This window comes from Rhineura floridana, chromosome 18 (assembly GCF_030035675.1).
Source record: "Rhineura floridana isolate rRhiFlo1 chromosome 18, rRhiFlo1.hap2, whole genome shotgun sequence".
Lineage (NCBI taxonomy): Eukaryota > Metazoa > Chordata > Lepidosauria > Squamata > Rhineuridae > Rhineura > Rhineura floridana.
Window position 1 is genome coordinate 26,814,531 of NC_084497.1, and position 18,757 is coordinate 26,833,287.

Sequence of the window (18,757 nt, forward strand, 5' to 3'; positions counted from 1 at the left end):
TGAGAGAGGATTTACAGGAACGTGCAGGGCTCGACTCCTGCTCTGGTAATCGAATACAGAGACAAATCCAAAACACACCACCTTGGAAATTTGACACAACGGTGGAGCTCGCCTCTGGGGCTGAGGCAAGCTTTGGTTTTGCCTGCAGAACCTCAGATGTAGATTCCCTTCATTCAGCAGCGGCTGGTCCAACAGGCGCTGCCCCTCTACCCTGAGTCCTGCCTCCCTTCTTGCTTATAACTAGCCCAGGGTGGCACCCTTTGTCAGTACTCAAGGAGGAGGACGGTGGAGACAAAACAAGAATTAGTTGGCTCCACCTATCATGGGCTCCGGCTCCGCCTACTATTTGGTGTCCCTCCTATCCACAATACAATGGGCACCAGCCACCATTGCCTTGATTTCATTTTTTTAATTCCCTCCCACACCCCCAATCTTTCCAAAACTATAGACACTATTGGATTTAGGAGTAAAATGTTTCCAAATTAAATATACATGTATATAATAGTTACATGGATCAGCTTAATAATAATAATAATAATAATAAAATTTTATTTCTAAGTCGCCTATCTGGCTGAATTAACAGCCACTCTAGGCGACGTACAGAAAATTAAAATATAACATATAAATACAAATACAACATCAGACTCTACTTGATCTAAACCCACCCACATCTTTATAGAATAAAACTAGATTACCCAAAAGTCCCGTAGGCCCGCCTAAACAGCCAGGTTTTCAATTCTCGGCGGAAACCTACCAGGGAGGGGGCATGGCGAAGGTCACATGGCAGAGAATTCCAGAGGGTGGGGGCCACAATCGAAAATGCCCTCTCTCTGGTCCGCACCAGCCTAGCTGTTTTAACTGGCGGGACCGAGAGAAGGTCTTGTGAGGCTGACCTCATCAGGCGGCATATTTGATGATGCTGGAGGCGCTCCTTTAGATCAACTGGATCGAAACCGTGTAGGGCTTTAAAGGTTAACATCAACACCTTGAATTGGGCCTGGTAAACAACTGGTAACCAGTGCAGGTCTTCTAGCACTGGAGTGATATGATCACGGCGGCGGCTGTTCTTAATCAACCATGCCGCCGCATAAAACCCTGGTGGCAGAGGGTGGATGAACATGAAGGCAGAGCACATCTCAATGCATGGGCTCCAGTCTTCCTATTTAGCAGTTTCTACATAAGTAGTATAATCACCCACTTCTGGGTGGTGTGACAACCGGCGTTGTTACTTTGGAAAGGCGTGTGTGTGGAGACTAATAGCAATATTAAAAAATGCATTCTTACGTGCCAATGCCACAAGTGATTACAACTGCAGTGGAGGCAGTACTTTATCCTGCAATGTTGTAAAGATCTGTTTCCGACTTGAGAGGAGAGCCGCTTACATTAAAGTCACTTAAAAACGGCAGCATGGCTGATCTCACTCAATTACTTTTTATAAACTTCCCAGTTCACTCTATTTAACTTTATACTTTGGGGAAATAGAACTATTTGTTCCTGCTTCCTCTGACAATATTAGAGAATGAAGTTGATGCAAAATGGCACCTTCAGCCTAGTCCAATTGGATTTACTTCCTATGTACATTTGCAAACAGGGGATCATGCCATGGCATGAAAAGAAAAGGAAAAACAAGTACCCAGGAAATGAATTCAGGTGGTTTGTGTCCATCAACCATACTACTCAATTTTGCAATGAAAGTTGGGTTTCTTTCCTGGTGTTTAGGGATGCGCAAATCTGTCAATTTTGGTTTCTCTCAGATTTTCATTCTTAAACACAGTTTTCCACATTTCTGCAGCAATTTGCAATTTTTTAAAAAAAACCTCATGAAAACACACCAGCATCTGAGTACGAATTTCTCCTAATAAAGACATGTTGGTAGGCAGTTTTGGCCAATATAGATAATTTTTGCAAGCAGTTTCCCCTAATACTTTTTTTATGTTTTCAGCGATATATGTATATCTGTGCACCCTTCCCCCTGATATATTCATTGTTGTAAACAATGTTTGGAGAACTGCACTGGAAAATTTGGATAAGAGTGCATTTTGAAGGATGGCTGTCATTCAATTCTCATATTGTTATGGAAAGTGCAAATCTGATAGAATTTGATGCATCGTTGTGCAATTTGCTTCAAATAGTTGAATTTTTACGCACACTGGACTGCATCCATCAATGTTATACTCAGAGCAGACCCCCTGAAATCAATGAACCCAAGTTGGATTTGTCCATTAACTTAAACAGGTCTGCCCTGAATAAGATTAGCACTGACTACAACCTATCGGTTGGTTGGTTGGACACTGGATCGCACTAGCTGTAGTTTCCACACTGTCTTCAAAAGCAACCCCACATATAACGCACTGCAACATAGACGACTGAAGTATGGCTTTCCTTGTGTGGCTCCTCATGTTTCAGCAGAGCATGGAAAGCAGAAGAGGGGAAACCAGTGGCCCTCCAGACATTGTTGTACTCCAGACCCCATCAGCCCTTGCCAGCACAGCCATGGGTCTCAGACGATGGGAGTTTGCAGTCCAGAAACATCTGGGGGCCACAGGACCCCTCACATGGACTATAAATTACATAACATCTGGAAGCACAATAAGAGGGGGCAAAAATAATTTGTACCTGATGCTTCAGCGATGGGACCAAGTGGTTAGGAGATGGTCTCCTGATTATCGGGGATCTCTCTGTCCTTTTGAATGAGATCCCTGACAGGGTTTGGAGAAGATGAAACCTTCGTCGCTGAGGGCAAGGAGGAAAAAAGACAGGGGTTGGAATTTGGGAAGAGACAGAAAGGGAGATGAAGATGCGGAACCTCCTGGGGTGCAGGGTCTCTCTCTGGGGTGGGGGCAGTAGTGTAGTGACAAATTCAGAAGTTCAGGGTCACACCACGTCCCCTCACAGCCATGCCCCCTCCCTTGCTCTCTGTTGTCATCTCCACACTCTTCACTTCTTCTCACGTGCAACTTCTTTCACAACAACAGATGTCCCCAGGAGCCAATCAGCATAAAAGGGGAGTGTCTTCTCAGTGGCTGACTCATCCCCTTTCACTCTGATTGGCTGCAATCAGCAGGAAAGGAGAAGGAAGCATGTTAGAAGATCCTTCTCAGTGGCCAACACACTCCCCTTTATGCTGATTGGGTCATAGGACGCTGGAGACATAGGGACCTTGCTGGGACTCTGCTCCAAAAAAGTAAAGGGTCTAAGACCCCTCTGAGACCCTGGACCACTATTCCTCTGGGTGGGGGTGAATATGGAGTAGCAGGCATGCCATCTTGTAATAGGAGGGTCTTCTGAATGCCTTCACTTACGTTCTATGTTTCTATATTAGTAAACAAAGTAAATATCACAAACACCTCCAGAGCACTCTAATGCAAAATTAATTAATCCTGGTTGAGCTGCCCCTGGAAGATTTCACTGCGTGGGAAGTAAGTAGCACATAATAGTCTGTAATTTAAGGGGTGGCCCTTTTGGAGGTGAGATGTGCCTGCTCCTGGTGTAAACTCAGCTCATGTGCATCTCACTTTCTCGACAACTCTGCATAGACACCCTGCCAAAAGCACAACACAGACGTTGACAATTGGTGTGGACGGTCCATTCCTTAGCAGGCAGAGCACCCACTTCGCATGCCGAAGTCAGAGATGGGTGAGAATTTCAATTCCGCTCCCATTTCAAGCCAAATCTGTCAAATTTGCACTTTCCAAAACAATATGAGAAGTGAAACACAGCCATCCTCCAAAACGTGCACTTATTCAAATTTTGCGATGCAGCATGCCAACCAGTATTTAGAGGGAAAAAACACATATACTAAGGAAAAGTGTGTATAAAAATAAATGCATGAGCGAAAATAACGTGCAAAAATGCATGATACGATGGGAACTGGCTTGCACAAATAGAGACCTTAGTCAAAACTGCCTAGAAAAATGTGTTCATTAGGAGAAACTCGCACTAAAATGCTGGAGAACTTCTATGAGGATTTTAAAAAAAAAATATTGCAAATTGCTGCAGAAATATGAAGAACTGAACTTAAGGTTGGTCTTTGCCACTGCCTGGCCCTTTAAGCAGGCCCGGATCCACGCCACCACACACTAGCCAGGCAACAGCTCCTGAGGAGACCGCATTTCCACACAGCTGGGGTGTGGAACTCTCAGTCAACTGCATGAGGAGCAGGAAGGAGCCCAGCTGTTGTGCATTAGGCATAATGAAGGGTGAGAAGTCACAGGGGACAGAGAAAGCTCCCAGAAAGGAGAAGAACCTCAGAAGAGGCATAAGGGGTTTGTTGAAGTAGCAAAGTTCCTAGGTAAAGTTGCCTGGGACCCCCAACCCTCACTGGGTGGGGCTGGAGGAGGGCTACCAGCATCCCATATTTACCCAATTTCCCTGCTCCACAGGGAGTCTCAGGCATTATTGGTCTCAAGACTATCTAGGCCAAAGGCAATGAAGCAAGATACCTCTACTTTCTATAGGGAAAGCCTCCTCGCTCCCCCAAACCATGAAGCGACTCTGGGAGCATTTGATTGTTCCTGGGGTTTAGAGATTTACTGCTGAAGAGGCTTGGCATGGGGAACGGAGAATCAGGAGCTCTGAAGAAGAAGCAGATGCAGCCACCCTGGACAAGGAGGCTGGTTGAAGGGCCTTTGCTTCTCTGCGGTGGAGATCTGGGATGCGCGCAGAAGCAGGCACATGGAGCAGCGTAACCTGGAATTGAGCCTTAGTTGCAGCGGATGCAGAAGTGAGTTGGTGCTTTCTTTGACCCCCTCGAGTTAGGTGTGGCCCCTGGAATGCATGGAATATGCCTCCTTTTGATGTGCCCCTTCTCTGAAGGTACAGCACACATGCAAATCAGACCATCCTCTTTTCTTGTGTTTCCACCTGTCGGTGAAACCTCTGACACAGACTGACTGGCTGAGTTGGTGTGGCGATGTCATGGAAGGGGTGAGCGTTCAGACTGCTCAGGGAACAGAACTGTGTGAATCTTTGCCATCGGGCTTCTGTTAGGGAAGGGGCTTGTCAGTTTGGCAGAGGCTAAAACCGGGGGTTGCGATTTAGACTCTGGCTGAGGAAAGAGTCTGGCGGGACCTAAAAACCAACATGTTAGTAAGCAGGAAATGGTGGGAACAAGCAAGAATGTAACTTAATTTTCTGTTTGTTTTTAGGCAGATAGGGAGGAGTTGGATCTTGCTCTTATGCATTTTGTGTGTATTTTAGGTTGTTTTAATTCTTGGTTTTATATCTGTTTTTAACATTGTAAGCACTCTGAGTTTCTTCTTGACTAATAACGCAATTGCTTTCAAGGCCTGCGTGTAAAATTCCACAGACATCATTTATTTATTTATTTATTTATTGCATTTGTATACCGCCTCATAGCGGAAGCTCTCTGGGCAGTTTACAACAATTAAACTGGAAAAAGAATATTGGGTCTCCCTGCTATTAGTTCTGATGGAGCAGGGCATGTTTTTAATGTTCTTGAGTGTTTCCTTAACTCCCAGCTTCACAGATTAAAAATTACCCACCAAATAGCTTGTGTACCATTAGCATCCGCTGAAATTGTGTTAGTTAATGTCCCAGAGCTTTGGTCTAAAGCAGGGGTGAGGAATTGGATCTAGCCAGATGCAGAACCGGCCAACCCTCTGTGGGCTGTGTTGTTAGGAATCTCCTAACAACTCTCAGCACTCCTCACAAACTACCCTTTCCAGGATTCGTTTGGGGGGGAGGGAGCCAGGACTGTTTACAGTGGAATAAATGTATGGTGTGAATGTGGTCCAGCTTGGTTTCTATCTTGGAAGATAGGACTGGATTAAAATGTACTAAGACCCTAAGCCATGTCAAGATTCAGGGCTCATCTACACGGTGGTTTACTGTGTGTTTAGTGCTACTCACATGCCTTTTTGATTCCCTTGCAGACGCTTTGCTCCAACGCTTTTAGGTGGGTGTGTTAATTGTTCCCCCTCCACGCTCATTCCCTCCTCCTCCCGTCGTTCATTTTATTTCCTCCTTCTGATTTTTTATGTTGCTGCAAACAGTGCCCTTATTTTCTTTCCCCCCTAACTTGTGCGCAAAGGCATAACACTGCTCAAACAAAGATTTATATTTCAACTGTATCCTACCAGGGAGAAAACAGATATTCACACTTCCGGGTTTCTTTTAAAGGAACCCACTGCAGCATGCTTGGTTGCCAAGCAACCAGAGGGAGTGGAAATGTTAATTTAGAGGGTGTGGTCATTAGGAAACTCTGTGATTGATCCTTCTTCTCAGTGTGGCTAGAACACGCAATGTTTGCAGCTGGCATTGAGCCCTTACTGTGGATGATGCAAATAGAAAATGGAGGTAGAAACAGCTTCTTTAGTACAAAGTAATGCTCCCTTGTAGATAAGCCCTAAGTGAGCTTGAGTTAGTTGTGTCAATTCTCTTCACTGGGTCTCCCCTGAGTAGGATTAGCACTGGGTGCAACCCAGTGATAAACAGACCAAATAAAATGGATGCTGGTGGTTGTGGAGAATGGAAGCTCCCCATCTTCAAAGTAGCATGTGATGGGAAAGATCTCCAATCAGAGACCTGGGGACCTGCTGCCAGTCAGAACAGACAATGCTAGGCTAGATAGGCAAGTAAGCTCACCTGGCAAAGGGCAGCTTCCTATGAATCCGCTTGGTGGCATTTAACAGGCCAGCTCTTTCTCTCTCGCTAAGCCTCAGCTGCAAAGTCTACAATATGTGGGTAATAACGCTGACCTATCTCTCAGAGTTGGGGCAGGGATTGCCGATGTATGTCAAGAGCTTTCAACCTCCGCGAGGGCTATCTAAATGCAGAGTATGATGATGATATGGATCCTTAGCAAGACAGCCCGTGCTGAAATGCCCTGCAGATATCTGCAGTCCCTTTCAATCAAAACCATGGCCGGAGTTATTAAAGAAGATACAGCTTTAGAGGGGTTAGGCATGGCTCGAAGCGGGGAACATTAAAAGGATCCCTTCCTCCGCCTGGGTTTTGTGGAGCAGGGCAGTGCTCCCTGAGGGATCCCTATAGCAGAACATGATTGATTGCATCTTCTTTAAGGTCACGTCTAAGAGTCTTTGGCCTCAAGGCGTTCCTGGTTTCTGCCCTTTCCTGACTGGCTGGCCACCCTGGGCCTCTGAATGTAGATTGCTTCTTCCTATTGGAAAAGTGATTTGTTGTCAAAGGATGAGGAACAATGACCCGGGCTGATTAAACAGGGGAGGGGGGTGATGAGGAAAAAAAATGCTGCCGGCCCCCAAAAGGCTTTGTGCATAGGTAGGTATGGATGAGGAGAGGGAGGGAGGGATTGACTGAAATGTTCAGGTTCACATTTAAAGCGCATCCAAGGCACATTTAAAGCACACAACTTCCCCCCCCCCAAGAATCCTAGGAGCTGTGGTTTTCCCCTCGCAGCCCTACAAATTCCCGGCATCCTTAACAAACTATACTTCCCATGATTCTTTGCGGGACGTTGCATGCTTGTAATGGATAGGGCTCCAAGCCTGGATTACTGCAATGCACTCTCCATGAGGCTTCCCTTGCACTTGACCAGGAAACTGCATTTTCATTAGATTTATTACGGTCAATTGACCAGCCAGGACCAGGAAACTGCAATTAGTGTAGAATGCTGCAGCCAGATTGCTGCCATGAGTGAGACCGTGTCAGCATAATACACCTTTGCTCAGAGACCTGCACTGGTTGCCAATTTGTTACCGGGCCAAGTTCATTGTGTTGGTACTGGTATATAAAGCCCTTAACAGCTTGGGACCAGTTTACTTGTGAGACCACTTTATCCCACATGTGCCAACTCGAGCACTTCACTCTGAGGAACAGGTGCTGTTACAGATGCCACATTACTCATTCGGCACTTGTAAGAAATGGTTCGTTTAGTGTGGCAGAACCTTGGAACTCCCTGCCTATTGACATCAAGCAAGGACCTTCACTGTGTTATTCACGGGGCCTGCTTAAAACATTTTTGTTTAGGCAAGCCTATCCAAACACATAGATGCTGATCCATTTTAATATTTTAATAGCTGTTTTAATGGCTTTAAATGTATTTTAATTGTTTTCTAAATGAACTGTTTTGTTGATTATTTTAAGGTTTTGTAAACTGCTTAGAGGTCTTTACCTTCAGCAGTCTATAAACATTGATAAATAAATAAATGTGCTTTAAATGTATGGTGTGGACCTGTGGGAAAGTGTGTGGAGCAACTGCACTGGACCATTGAAATGAATGGGCAGTGGGTAACTTGGAGCCCATTGGTTTCGGTGGGTCTATTCTGGGCAGAATTTAGTTGGTTTCAACCCTGTATGCCCACATTCATTCTTTTTCCTTTGCGTCCAAGTCTGTTTATCACAACTTGTCTTTGTTCCCTTTCCTTCTGGCGAGAAGTGTTGGTGGGTTTTCACAGACAGGTGCGAGGTGGCAGAGAGGATTGGTGTAATGGGAGCTCCTTTACAAAGAAATTGAATGATGGAGGGCAAGGGACATGAGCTCAGTGGGAGAGCAATGCCCTGCATGGTGAATAAACCCCCTTTGGACTGGGGTATGAATTGTAGACATCCCTGGTTTTTGGATCTCACCTGTTATAATCTCACCTGTTAGCTGTACCTCAACCTTGCCTCCCCCATCTGCGTCAGTTATGGTGCAGAGGGGGAACTCTAGCCAAGTGTTGGGGCATTTGCTTTGTTGGCAGCAAGGCACCTTTGTCAATGTGGTGCCCTCCAGATGTTGTGGGCTACCATTCCCATCCAATCCTACCAGCTGTGGCCCACTTGCTGGGGATGACGGCAACATCTGGAGAGCCAAAGGTTCTCCACACTGGGATAAAGGCTGGAGGGAGGTCTCAAGGTCAATCCCTGGTGGCACCTGAAGTTAAAAAGGATCAGACAGCAAGTGAAGGGGAAGTTCCTTCTCTAACTAAGACTCTGAAAATGCATTGCCAGTTAGATAAGATCATTGTTGTTGGTAGGGATGGGTGGGGAATTTGATTTGGTTCACATTTAATGCCAAATTTATCAAATTTGCACTTTCCAAAAGGATATGAGAATCGAAACACAGCCACCCTTTGAAATTCACACTGATCTGAATTTTGCAATGCAGTTCGCCAATCGAGCAACGTTTACAAAATGCATATACTGGGAGAAAGTGTGCACAAAATGAATAGACTGGTGCAAACAACATACAAAAGTTCGCTGTGTTGAGATAAACTCCTTGCAAAAAATGTGTACATTAGTCAAAACTGCATATAAAAATGTATTCATTAGGAGAACTTCACCCTAAAATGCTGGAGCATTTTATGAGAATATTTTTTAAAAATATATTAGCAAAGTGCTGCAGAAATGTGGAGAACAGAATTTAAGATTAGCAAAATGAGAAACTGAGAGAACCAAAGTTGACAGATCATTCCATCCCTAGTTGATGGGGGAGATGTGACATCATGATTCAGCCCTGGGCCTTTTGCACTGGAAAAGCCCAGTGGTTCCCCTTTGGAGCTGGTGGGGTGGAAGGCAGGGAGCCCAAAGTAGGTGTAGCCAGGCCAAAGATTGGTGGAGCCAGAGCCAATGACAGGCTCTCATTTTGTCCCCACCCTCCTCCCTGATGAGTTCTCCAAAGGCATCACCACCAAGCCAAAGGAGGAGGAAGCTGGCAGGGATGTCTGGGCCACACTTATTACTGTGGCCTGGAATGGTTTGGGTTGTAAATAGGAAGATAGATGTGGAGGGCAGGGCTGGCTGAGAGCTGACTAAGGTTGGCAGGGCAGGGCCCCATTTGCCCTAATGGAGTAGCCTCCACTGACTGAACTCCCGATCTCCTGTCCTTCCCCCCCCCTCTTAAAACGTTCTGCTGGCAGCCTCAGTTCTGGGTTTTGACTATTAAAGCTCTCAACATCCTATTCTGTAAGGGGGGGTGGTCGGGCAAAGGAGGACAGAGCAGTTCCTGTTTGTTCAATAGTTGTGTAGCCAAAGGGATTTCTGCAGGTCTGAGTGATTGTCTTCTCTGGGGTGGTTCCCAAATGGTGGGACATCGGAAGTTTCCTATTCCCGAGTCAGACCATTGGTCCATCTAACTCAGTATTGTCTACACTGACTGGCAGCTGCTGTCCAGGATTTCGGGCACGGGACATTCCCAGCTGTACCTGGAGATGCTAAGGATTGAACCTGGGTCCTTCTGCACTCAAAGCACATGCTATAACATTTGGGACGTTGCCCTCAACCCGATGCCTTCCCTGTTCAGACAGTAGGCAAAGGCCAATCCTGTTTGTTCTCTCGCTCACTTTTAGTGGCATTTAAGATCCTGGCATTTAGTTTCCCGCTGCCGTTTTGACCCGTTCTGTTTTGCTGCTTCTGGTTTGTGGCTTTTATTGAGCTTTCCATTCGACGAGTTTGTGGTGTTTAATTTGGATAGGGTACTTTTATAGCCCTGGTGATGGTTTGCACGTTGCCTGGAGGGCATGTACAACGGAAGGTAGGATAAATAAAATAGATGGGTTGGGGGGGTTATATAGAAAATGTGTGTCTGTTAGCAAACAAATTTCAGAAAGAATTCAAACAAATCACTAAATGAGACCTCTTTGGTTCAGTTCATTCCCCCCCCAAAAAAATAATAGAATAATAGAGTTGGAAGGGGCCTATAAGGCCATCAAGTCCAACCCCAAATGAATAATAACTGTTGGGTAAAAATAGTGGGAATCCCATTTGGGATTCATACCTGTCAGAAGTGGGATTTTACCTTATAACAGTGGAAGCTAGTCCATTAGGGCAGATGGGGCACTGCCCCACTAACCTCAGTTGGCCCTCAACCAGCCCTCACTTACCGGCCTTCTTACTTGCCATCAGTCCATGGGGTGGCCCTGGCTGTCACCTTCCTGCTCATCTTGCGTCTCAGTGGTTGCCCTTGTAAAACTCAATAGGGAGGAGGAGGAGGCAAAACTAGAGCTAGTTTGCTCCAGAGGTGTAGTCATCTAGGGGACTCGGGGGTGGTGGTTCCTAGACCCCTTACTGTTTTGGGAGTAGGGTCCTTATGTCTCCAGCATACTATGAGCCAATCATCATGAAAGGGGAGTGTGTTAGCCACTGAGAAGGGTCTTCCAACTTGCTTCCTTGCCCTTTCCTGATGACTGGAGCCAATCCAAGTGAAAGGAGGCAAGTCATCCACTGAGAAGACTCTTTTCACTAGTTAACCCTCTCCCCTTTCATGCTTATTGGCTCCTAGTGACATCTGTTGTTGTGGCAGAAGGCATTAACAAGGATCTCATTTTCAAACCAGCAGCAAAAAAGGGGGGGAGGGGGGCATGGCTGTAACTATCATGAAGGGACCAGGCTAACTTCTGAATTTGCCACTGCACTAGTGATTGACTCAGCCTGTCATTGGCCCCAACTCTACATATGGTTGGCTTCCCTGCCTTCCGTCCTACCATTCCCGAAGGCCTCACACCATTATTCCACCAGTGGTAACTGTGGCTGAGCTGAGTTTGGCAGCCACCATTTCTCCCCTGGTCAAATGTCCAGGACATCATGATGTTCTGGGGCTCTCCTAGCCAGTTTGGGCGTGGCGTGGGCTGGATGGAACCTTCTGCTGTCTGCCACTAAAAATGGTGGCTTCAACTGATGGATGCCATTTGTGCGTGGTGTCTGCCACGTGTTTTGCTCCAAATTCCCTGGAAAACAATGAAATGCCCAGGGCATTTTTTTGGGGGGGGGATCAGCTCCTGTGCTCAGTGCTGCCTTTGCCAGCATCCCAGGCCATGGGGTTAAAAAAGAAAAACAGGAAGCTGCTGTAATGTTACCCAGTGAATGGCGATAGGACTTCTGTAGCCCAAATTAATGGAGCTAGATAATACATAAGCAAAGCATCTGTGGTGAAATTCTGTAATGTCTACTCAGAAGCACGTCCCATTGAGTTCAATGGATCTTACTGCCAGGGGACGGCGTATGCTGTTGAGGCTTGCAGCCAGCAATGCAGTCTTGTAACATGCCTACTCAAGAGGCCCACACAATTCAGTGAAGCTAACTCTCCATTAATGATGTGATAATGCTGGGAAAAACAGAAGGGAGTAGGAAAAGAGGAATGCCAAACAAGGGATAGATTGATTCCATAAAGGAAGCCACAGACTTGAACTTACAAGATCTGGTTTACGACAGATGCTACTGGAGGTCACTGATTCATAGGGTCGCCATAAGTCGTAAGCGACTTGAAGGCACATAACAACAAACTCTTGGGTAAGTAGGTATAGGGTTGTGGCCGTAAATACAGAAAAATCAGGCTACAAACGAGATAGACAAATGGATAGATATAAAAAAGGGGGGCTAACGATAACATGGCCTTACCTTGTAGGGTTCTTGTAAAGATCACAAGACATAGATAGATAGATAGATAGATAGATAGATAGATAGATAGATAGATAGATAGATAGATAGATAGATAGATAGATAGATAGATAAGGGTACAATTTGGAGGACCTTAAAAAGCATTATATGAAGGCTCCTTGTGGGTTTCTAGACTCTCTCTGAGTGAGTTTTGGGGAAATGGGGCTGTCTCAAACTAAGTCCTACTCAGAGCAGAGCCACTGAAAAAAAGGACCCCCAAGTTGGTCATGTCCATGAACTTTAATAAGGCTACTTGGAGCAGGGCGAGCACCTGATGCAGCCCAAGGCCTTGTATAGAGAAGAAGCTGATGTTCTACGGTGCACAGCTCCCCCCCCAAGGGACCGTAGCAATATTTCTCTCCCCCTTTACTTCAGCCAGGCTGTTCCAGTCAGTTTTGACAGGCAGCGAACTGGAAGCGAGGAGGGGGCCCTAACTCGGCCTCTCCCTTGCACGGAAGTTGTGCCTCCGTTGAAAGTTTTTGCACCCAATGCTTTTTTCGCTCCCTCCCTTAATGGCTTCGCTTTGCCCTCCAGGGGGTCATTGGCTCAGGCGTCGGCCCAATCCGCTTCTGGAAGGCCTCCCTCCCGCCCCCAGCTCTTCTGGGGAGATTTTAGGTCGCCCTCCTTCTTTCCTTCCCCGCCCTTGGGGAGAAAAAAGGTCCTGAACCCAATTAATGGCTAATAATTAATATAGGCACAAAACCGGCAGAGGCGAGAGCGGACGAGGAAAGCAAGAGCGAGGCGGGAGGGCCCCGATTCAGCGCCAGGGAGATCGGCCCAGCCCGCTCCAGAGGGGAGACGGGGGAGAGGGGCGCTGAAGCCTCGGAAAGGAGTCGAAGCCGAATTCCATATGCGCTGCGGGTCGGCGGGAGGTGTTAATCCGAATTAAAAAAAGAAACGGGCCTCTCTGGGAGTAATTGCTCCCTCGGGACGCCTTGAAAACATATATTCTCTGGGTCTTAGATTTCTTCTTCTTCTTCCCCTTTAAAGGTACAATTCCAAATTTTTAAAGGACATACATTTATGAGCCGGCAAACTCCGTTGAATATCGTGTCGCCTTCTTTCTGAGGCAGTGACCCCTAAAACCGAGGCTCCAAAGCTGCCATCTTTTCCGGCGAGTAAGCCCCAGCTGCACTCAAACTGGGTAGACCCGGGCGAAGCGGATTGCAGGGCCCGGCTTTCTGATGTCGCACCTGGGCGGGTTTAAAAACGAAACTCGGTTTGACTTCGCTGTGGAGTGCGCGCAGGGATCACGCTTGCTTGCTTGCTTGCTTCCTAAAAGAATATCGAGGGCGTTGCAGCCGGTCACCCCCCTTAAAAAAAAAAAATCCCTTTCCACCTCTTCTTATTTTTATTTTAAATTCTGCGCAGCCACTTGAGGGAATAGCTGTCCTGGGTTTTCGGCCGGCAGCCTGCCTACTCAGAAGCAAGCCCCGTCGATAGGACGTTGATTTCTGAAGTAGGAGGAGGCTTTTCTCGGGCGCTGTTTCGCAGGGGACAAAATGGGCCCCGCTTTGGCGAAAACGCTCTATTAAAAATATTGTTTTGCTTTTTGTAATTGCATTATTTTGCATCCCCGTTTTAAACCAGCTGGGAGAAGCAGTGGCATCTCCGACAAAATCCGTCTGTCCGGAATGCATCTGTTCTGGTCCCAAAACTTTAATTACAAAGAAAATCCTTGTGGGTTTTCCAAATCCCATAAGAAATCCCCCCTCCTATTTTGGGGGGTGCTGCCTTTTGCTAATTACATTTTTGAAAGGATTTCCACACCAGCAGGAAAAAAGGGGGACATCTAATTCGGCTCTTTTAAAAGACCCTTCACATTTGCGCCCTCTGACTGTCAATTATCATAAATGGGACGATTGTCGTCAAAATGATCCTTATTGGTGATCTTAATCGGGGGGTTGCATCCCCCCGTGAGTCTTGCTCAAGAGTAGACGCATTGCAACGAACAGACACGACTAAGGTTGCAATCCAATACGTCAGAAGTAAGCTCCATTGGGTTCAGTAGGACTTACTCCCAGGTAAGTGGGTATTGGATTGCAGCCTAATTTATGGCCATTGATGTCAATGGATCTGCTCCGAGTAGGGCGTAGCTGGCTACTTCCCAATTTGGGCTGCAATCCAATGCACACTTACCTGAGGGTAAGTCCCAATGAGTTTACTTGGAGCTTACTTTTGAGTAGACATATATTGTCTTGCAGCCTAGGGCACATGTAAATAAAATTCTTTAAAAAAAAAAAACTGAGTTTGTCACATCAGCATTTCTATAGATTAAAAAACCCCGATTTGGGGTATTAATTAATTCTTAGAAGCTCAGCGAGTAATGCGCAGGTTTTAATATTTCGGGGACTGGAGAGATGGGAGGTAAAGGGGGGCGGGAGTTGAGTAGATCGAGTTTGCAATCTGGTTTTTTGGGGGGGTCTCTCTCTCTAGCTAAAGCTAGTTTTAGAAACAACCTTCAGCTGATAGAAAGGAGGGGAACGGTAGCACTTTTGAACAAACGCAGACCAGCTTCTTTTTTTTAATGTTCTTGGGGTGCGAGGAGAAAGGAAGCATCGGATTGTCATATCTGTCCTGGAAAACCTTAAAAGTAGCAAGGCGCCCTCCTCAAGGTTCTCGGCAAAAACGCCCTCGCCAGACCCGTGAGCCACCAGCCGCTTCAGATTGGGCTCCGGCTTTTTTTGGGGGGGGGAAGACCTCGAATTTCAGGGCGCTTCCCCCGTTTTTGGAAGACGTCATTAACACCAGATGAACTCTTTAAAAAAAAGAGAGAGAGACAAGCTCCCCCCCCCCAAAAAAACCCTCAAACGTGTATGCTAAAGCGGATTAAAACTCATCTTTGCAAGGGTGTCTTCGAAGACTCATTTCTGCAGCAAATGTGCGGGTGGGGGGGTTCCCCCTCCCTTCCTCAAATCAAAAAGGAATGCAATTGCTGCCTAAACGTCTTGACTCTCTGCGTATCTGAGCGCCTGTGTGTCCAGTGCATCCGCAGATTTTCGTTAGCCCATCAAGATGTGGGTTGTTTTTTTTTAAAAAAAAGTTAATTGGAGCCCCCCCATTGTACACTTGCAAACGTGCCTATCAAAGGATATTTAATCATAATTCCTAATTAGGGTGAATGCGTGTCGTACTTGAGGAGTCTTCACAACGCTTCACGGTGCACTTTCTGAGCTCAAAGTGGAAATCCTTGTTTTTTTAAAAAACAGATCCTAAGTAGGATTTTTTCCCCTTTCTTTCCAGAGACGACCCTTTCCCCATTCAACTGTTAGGAGTTTCTCTCGTGGCTTTTTCGTCCGTGTTATTAATACTCTGCTGGGAAAAGAGGGCACGATCCGGCGCTTTTAAATCTTTGATTTGAAAGGGTTTGTGTGTGTGTTTGTAACCCGAGCCTGTTGGCTGTTTACTCAGAAGTAAACACTACTGAGACTTACCAGCCCCGACCTAAGCATGTTTACTCTGAAGTCCCGCAAGGCTTCAGAATCCCTGTTCAGGGTCTATGGGCTGATGTAGTGACTCCCCAGCTGTAAGCCGGCCCAGTGCGTTTTTACTCCGACGTAAATCTCCTTGAAGCACAGGCTTGCAGCCTTGAAAGGACTGAGCGGTTGGCTGGATTCTTCCCATTGCTATAAGTAGCAGAGAAGGTTTGGAAAGTTGTTAATACACAGACAAGGAAGCCATAGTGGTTTTTCAGTCTCTGTTGGGTAGCCAAACAGATCGTTTTATCCCCCTCCCCCATACATATATTATTTTGCTTATCAATAAGTATTCTATACATGCAACAGAAATACGGATAGCCAGCTCTGGCCTCCTCGTTCGAACGGAATGCATAATGCTGCCCATTGTCGTTGCCTTCCAAGCGGCGTTGCTCTTGTCGTTGTTGTTATTGATTTGCCTCCAACGTTAGTCTTCCTCAGAGTAGACCCATCGAAATGAATGGACATGCTTTGGCCATTAATTTCAGTGGGTCTACTGTGAGTAAACCTCAGTTGGATGATTAAACGACGACACAATCCATATTCCTGCTGTTGCACAGACTACGGAAAGCCACTGTTTACAATATTATGTATTTGCTATTTATCTTTACAAGGGGGGAGGGAGGGAGAGAGCAGGTCCTTGCCCCGGGGAGTCCAAACAACCCTCCTTTAGGAATAGGCGATCAAAGGAGGGTGTGTGGGGGGACTCTTCGCCAGGAAAATGGTCGAGTTGGCTTGCCATTTTCATCTTCAACCTGTGGCTGTAGATGGTTGGACAATTTCCCTCAGCTGCATCCGTGTGTCTGCGAGGTGAGCTTTGGGAAAACGTACGTGTGTGTGTGGACCTGTAGCCAGGGGGGCTGGGGGTCGCCCCCCTAAAAAGTTTTTGCCCCTGTTGTCTTTACAAAAATAAATAAATTCCTGGTTTTTTTCTGCCCCCTGCTTTCTGGGGTAACCGCTCCGAGGTTTACGCTGGCTACCAGCCTGTGAGTAGGGACACACACCGGGGTCTCCTATCACCGTTGAAATCCTTTGGCGAGTGAGTTGAACTTTATTAAAAAAACAGTAATTAACATAGCCTCCTTGGTTGATCATATAGATAAAAAGGAGCGGGGTCTGGGGTGTTGCGTGGGTCAAGAGGAACAGCAGAAGAGTTTGGCTGCGGGATCAGGCCAGTGGCCCATGTGGTCCAGCATCCTGTTCTCACCGTGGCCACCCAGATGCCCATCAGGAGAAACCCCCAAGAGCAACAGCACTCTTTTTCCAGCCAGAATTGGCGCGCGGGGGCAATGAGAGGTGGATCCCCCCGTTTGAAAAGGCATCGTTAAGCCCTTGCTTAATGCACTCTCCTTGCAAAACGGTGTATGGTAAGAATTAAGTGCTTGTGCTCTCAAATCGTCCGGAGGTGGGGGGAGACTTACTTATTTTTTAATCATGAACTCAAGACCTCCTGTTCTGTCCATAAAACCCCAAGTATTTTAAGCTGCTCTAATTCTAAGAATTTGAAGGCCAGCCCCAACTGGAGACACAGACCTTCGTTTGTTTCTTCTGTATGCAACAAACGTTGTCACTCCTTGGGTCTCCTAACGTGTACCCCCTTTCCCCCCGTAAATCCCATTTCCTAGACAAGCCCCCCCCCAAAAAAAGCAGTCAGTGCCATGAATGGTATTGAATAGGCTTTACTCCCAAGTAAGGGTGAACAAAAAGATCGCGGTAGGTGTATATTAAGTCCAGTCGGGCTTTACTTCCGAGTAAGACGAGCATTTTTGCGTATATATACACACACATACAGTCAAGTGATTAAGTTTGGCTGGATCGATCTCAATTCATCTATTTTTTTGTGGGGGTGAGGGGAGTCCTAACTAACGTGCCCAACTTCTTCCACAGTGAAACAATACTCCAACGCTGCGTCAAGAATTTCTTATTAATTGCATTTTTAAATGGAAATAATATTGATTAGGAATAGCACGTGGACAGCTTACAGCCTGCAAGTTTAAGTGACGTCAACCCATTTCCCTTTAGCCTTAGTAAGTACCCGGGCTTACCTAAAGGAAAAGGAGGGGGCGAATCACTTTCTAGCCTTCGAGATGCATACGTCTCAAAAAGTTTCTAGCCCTAGAGGTATCCGTTTTGAGCGCTTCCTGATATGCGCGCCTTGAGGGCTAGAAATTTATATGGCGGAGGAGAGGAGCCTGAAGGATAAGAGATCATGCATATCGAACTCTGGTTCGTACCTCGATGGACAGCATTGTGCCTGGAAAGGAGAGGCATCAGCAATGTGGGTGAAAGTGGCCACCCGAAGAGGAGGAAGCGGGGAGGCAAATCCTGTTAAAGCCAGACTCTTTGGGCAATCCACGTTTTGCGTCGCCCTCCGCTTGAAGGAATGAGGCCACCGTGGAGCCTCTTTCAATTCAGAAGGACTTACTCCTGAGTAATCCCACACAGGCTCGAATGACACCCACCCCCCTCCGCTAGGCCTGTCGCTGACGCAGACCCAACCCCGAACACGTTGTTTCAGTAGGGCGCGTGTTGGATCATGGGATCCTTTCCTTCAAGGTTTTACCTGGATGAGTCCATCTGGTTTCCCTTATCACTGGCAGCAAGGAACGCCCCAGTGATAAACGAGTGCATGCGTATTTTTCATGTAGAGGTGTAGTGGGGGTGGGGATAGGAAGTGGCACAGATTCCCCTTTCAAGCCCTGCCATTTCTCGGCTCCTGTTCGTAATTCACTTCGCAGTCCTTAATCCGAACCAGGCGCGCGCATGACCTTGCTTTCACTTTGCATGCTTTGTGTGTGGGGGAATTAAAAGAGAACCCGAAGTTAAAATTCGTAAACAGCTTATAAACCAGCATCCGCCCCCCCCGCGTATTCAGCTTCGCTTGCAGCTGCGATCCACAACGGAAACCAACCCCTAGATCAGGCTTT

At 46.6% G+C, this 18,757-nt stretch overlaps 1 protein-coding gene across 2 annotated transcripts in view; it reads left to right on the forward strand.

The window, feature by feature from the left end:
* The first annotated feature begins 4,177 nt into the window (after positions 1-4,177).
* LOC133372935 (histone-lysine N-methyltransferase PRDM16-like) overlaps positions 4,178-18,757 on the forward strand; it is a 545,545-nt gene continuing 530,965 nt past the window's right edge. The window contains exon 1 of one of the 2 annotated variants that reach the window (XM_061602158.1): positions 4,178-4,723. Coding sequence is in view for 1 of the 2 variants with exons in the window: in XM_061602152.1 (XP_061458136.1) it covers positions 4,675-4,723 (49 nt within the window). In the remaining variant the exon portion in view is untranslated. The remainder of the gene's footprint in view (positions 4,724-18,757) is intronic. The other variant, XM_061602152.1, reaches the window with a different exon arrangement.